The sequence below is a fragment of the Fulmarus glacialis genome, unplaced genomic scaffold, assembly GCF_000690835.1.
Source record: "Fulmarus glacialis isolate BGI_N327 unplaced genomic scaffold, ASM69083v1 scaffold8348, whole genome shotgun sequence".
Taxonomy (NCBI): Eukaryota; Metazoa; Chordata; class Aves; order Procellariiformes; family Procellariidae; genus Fulmarus; species Fulmarus glacialis.
The window spans coordinates 1-3,823 of NW_009227533.1; the positions used below are offsets into that span (position 1 = coordinate 1).

The 3,823-nt window shown below is 57.8% G+C and overlaps 1 protein-coding gene across 1 annotated transcript; it reads right to left on the reverse strand.

Annotated features, from left to right (window-relative positions):
* Nucleotides 1–967: 967 nt before the first annotated feature.
* On the reverse strand, nucleotides 968–1,992 carry LOC104071510 (C-C motif chemokine 5-like; the record flags this gene model as incomplete). The annotated part of the gene is made up of 3 exons (XM_009583169.1): nucleotides 1,926–1,992; nucleotides 1,453–1,564; nucleotides 968–1,069 (listed from the first exon to the last, which is right to left on the reverse strand). Coding segments are annotated over exons 1-3 (281 nt in total), but the record flags the coding sequence as incomplete, so codon positions are not given.
* Between the last annotated feature and the right edge of the window lie 1,831 nt (nucleotides 1,993–3,823).

Genomic DNA, 3,823 nt, shown 5'->3' on the forward strand with positions numbered 1-3,823 from the left:
GTTGTTCTTCTAAATTAACCGTTAAATGTGATGGTTCCCTGCTTTCCTGGAGATGGCTGAACACCTGCCTGCCAATGGGAAGGAGTGAATGAATCCCTTATTTTGCTCTGCTTGTGTGCGCAGCTTTTGCTTTACCTATTAAACGGTCTTTATCTCAAACCCACGAGTTTTCTCACTTTTGCCCTTCCGATTCTCCTCCCCATCCCAAAACCCTGGCAGGGATCACTGGTGAGCTCCCCATGGCCCCTGGCGGGGAGGGGATTTCCACGCCTGTACGTGGGTGAACCCCTTCTCTGCTTCGGCATCCCCTGAATGTTCTACCTGCCCAGGGAGCTCTGCAGAGAAATCCTTCCTCTGCAGCACAGCTCGGATACGCCGAAGTCCCGGGGAAGACGTGGCAGCCGGGCTGTGCTCCTGCCTGGCACGCACGGGGCAACCCAAGGGGCAAGCTGAAAGCTCTAAGCCCAAAACCAATGGCAGTTTTGCACCTAGAAGCCCTCAGAGCAGTCTTCAGCCCCTTTTGGGTCCCCTCGAAGTGAGTACCCAAACGCCCAGAGCATCCATGCAGCACCCTCCCGTCCCCCTCCCTGCCTGCCCCAGGGGGACCCATGAAGTTTCGGGAGGCAGTGGGAAGAGCCCCCATCCCACCCCAGCCCCTTGGCCGGCTCCGTGCCTGGACCAGCCGGCAGCAGCAAGTTGCCGGGGCTGGGAGAAGAAAGGACACCACTCTCAGGTGAAGTAAACTTTTATTTTGCGGCTGTGCTCGGCAGGCAGGTGCTGGCAGGGCAGGGCCGGCAGCACCCCAGGAGCTGGTGCCCAGCTGGTCGATGTGGCGCAGGGCTCTAGGGAGTCGGTGCCATCCCTCAGCATCAGGGACCTCCACAGACCTTTCCAGGAGGATGACTATAAACCTTCCTTCCCACCAGGATGTTGCGTAGCCTGAACCAGGGCACCCGCTCTACCTCACGGGGCACGAAGTCCGTTCCGTTTTTGAAGCCTCTCAACTGCTCTCTCCACCCAGGTCATCTCTGGGTTTGCGCAGACCTTGGTCCCGTTCCTGGTCTCAAACCTGCCAAGATGAAAGGTGAAGCTTGGTGAGAAACGACAGCTCCAAGCCCACTCGTGCCCATGCCATCCTCCCTTCCCTGCACTCCTTTCCCTTTGGCCCCGCACGCTGCCCCTGGGTACTTGGTGTCCTACAAGCAGCTCATCCTGCAGCCCAGTGCCTCCAGAGCCTGTGCAGAGCCTTCAGGAGCTGTGATGGACTTGTGTCCTTAACTCTGCCCTGTCGAAGTGGCCAGACAGTCATGTCCTCCCCTCTTCATGCTGGAAGACAGCCACTTGTGGAGGCCACGCAGACCTGGCCCGGTCCTGACCCCAGATGGGATGGATGAACTGGACCTGTGGTGGCCCAGGAGGCAGCACAGCAGTGGGGAAATCACCAGGACTTACACAATTGCTGGGGAAAAACACTCCTTGGGAGTTTTGTAGAAACTCTTCAGGTTAGCCAGCCGGAAAGCGGACTTTGTGTAACTGAAGCAGCACTCCGACGGTGCGTAAGGGGCTGGAGAAGACAAAGAGAGACAGTGAACGCTGGCTTTGGAAAGCAGTCTTTAAGACCTTCTCCCACGACAGGGCTGATGCACACAACATCCCCCAGCTTCTGCTGCCATGAGGAGCCCCAGGTGCCTCCTTCCTTCCCGGGGCAGGAGGATGCTCCAGGTTATCATCCGGCACCCACAGCCCTGCAGCCGGCTTTGCCGAAGTCACCCTGCGCCCCGGGACGTGCCGCCCTGCCCCGACCAGGGGGTTGCTCCTCCTGCCAGCAGCACCGTCCCCGCTCCACGCTGGCGTTTCTTGCCTGACCTCCCCAACGGGACGACCCCCAGCCCCGACCCGCAGCGGTGGCCCGGGAGGTGCCTCACCTGCATCGCAGCGTGGGGAGAGGGTGAGGAGCAGGGCGAGCAGCGGGACCGTCCTTGCAGCGAGCATGGTGGCTGTGTGAGGGCTCTTCCTCGCAGGGTGCTGCTCTGCGTCTTTGGAGGAGCTCAACTGTGAGCTCAGGCGAGGAGGAGCTGCAATTTATCCTCTCCACCCCCTCCCTACATTAGCCCTTTTCCAAAGAATTTTGACCAAATTCAAGCGAAAGACCTGTATGTTTTCTTTGGCTGAGGGGATTTCCATGTCACGTGGGATCTTGAGGGTGACCGACCAAGATGATAACTAGAAAGACTGAACAGACTTCGGCAACTTCTGCGTTCGTCGAGACGGGTCTGTGGGAAAGCCGCAGGGTCCACGAGGGAAGTGAAATCCTCCTCCACGGAGGGCTCCCAAACCCATGGAGAGGGGATTTGCAGCAATAGGAAATGCAAAGCCCAGCTTTCCGTGCAAAGTCACTTTTCAGCCCCAGAGCCAACACAAACGTGCTGGAGACGGTTGGATGGCTTGTGGACTTCCCGGGAAGCACTAAGCAGAAACGCAGTGACTGCTGCTGCCACCGGCCCTTTGCAGCTCGAAAGCTGCAAGATGTCAAATACTGCCAGAAATTGCATCATATTCCATGCTGTTCCTATGGCGAGGAACACAAGTTTTCCACCAAAATTCCCTGTTTATAGCTGGGAAGCTATAGTGGGGTGAAGGGGGAAGAAGGGGGTGCAGCTGAGCCCTCCCTTGCAGAGGCTGGCTTAGCCCCTTGGCTTCAGGGCAGGGCAGGAGCCTGAATCAGGCTGAGAGAAGTGGAAGGAAAAGTTGGTGTTCAAAGTTCTTGGGTGTTTTTCCAACACCTTCCTCCTTTCGCCACCTTGAAGCCTCCGAGATCCTGCAGGGACCTGCAGAACGGGGGTCAGCCTCTCTGTCTTAACCTGGGGACACTGTTCAACTCCCCCTTCCTCACCCGGCCACTCAGACCACCAGACCCTTCTGCAGGTCCTTGCCAGTCATGCACAGCCCCTGCTCTGAAGCTTATTTCCCCATTCCCTCTTTTTTTCCAGGCTGTAAGTGGATGCATGGAGCAGCAGGGTCCCATGCAGATCCCCAGGACACTACGGTCCCCCCTCATCCACCGTGAGCTACCCAAGGGGCCACCTCAAGCCCTTCTTCACATTGGCACCCCCCAGCCACCCTCTGCCCCTCTGGAGAAGGACATTATGCCTGGGACTGTCTCATCCCTGGGTGCCTTTTAAAAAATTTGGGGGAAAACCACCCAATGCTGAGAACTGCTCTGGTCATGCCCAGATCTCCTGAACCCCAGCTGCAGTAGGAGACCCATCTGCTGCTGAAGGCTCAAGGAGCCCAGGCGGGGTACGCCGAGGCTCTTCCCAACCTAGTAGAAATGACTAAAATACACATGCAGACCTCTGTAGCTGCTGTGCTTTGGCTCAGCTCCTGCGGAGAGATGGAATCCTTATGTCTCAAAAGCATGACTTGGCCCAGGAGGAGCTGGCATGAGGCCACCCATGCTGTGTAGCCACCAGAGGACTAAAAATAAAGCATTTCTAAACAGGTCCCACAGCCCCTACGGGCAGTGCCGTTCCTTCCTGCACGTGTTCGGCCCAGCGACCCAGTGTCTCCCTGGCCTGTAATAAACTTGTTCCCTCCTGCTGATCCCCAAAACCATCTTTCCTTTCTCCTACAGCTTTGTGGGTCTTCCCTTCCCTTCTTGGCCACTTCCCCTCCTCTGCTCTGCCCCAGGCTCCCTTCTCGCAGACTCGCGTGCCTCTCCAGGAGCCTATCCCCAAACCTGGTCCCAGCAGCCATGGCCCAGAGTAGCCTCCCATCCCATGGAGACCGTCCCAGCAGACAGCCTTTTGGAGACCACGTCACT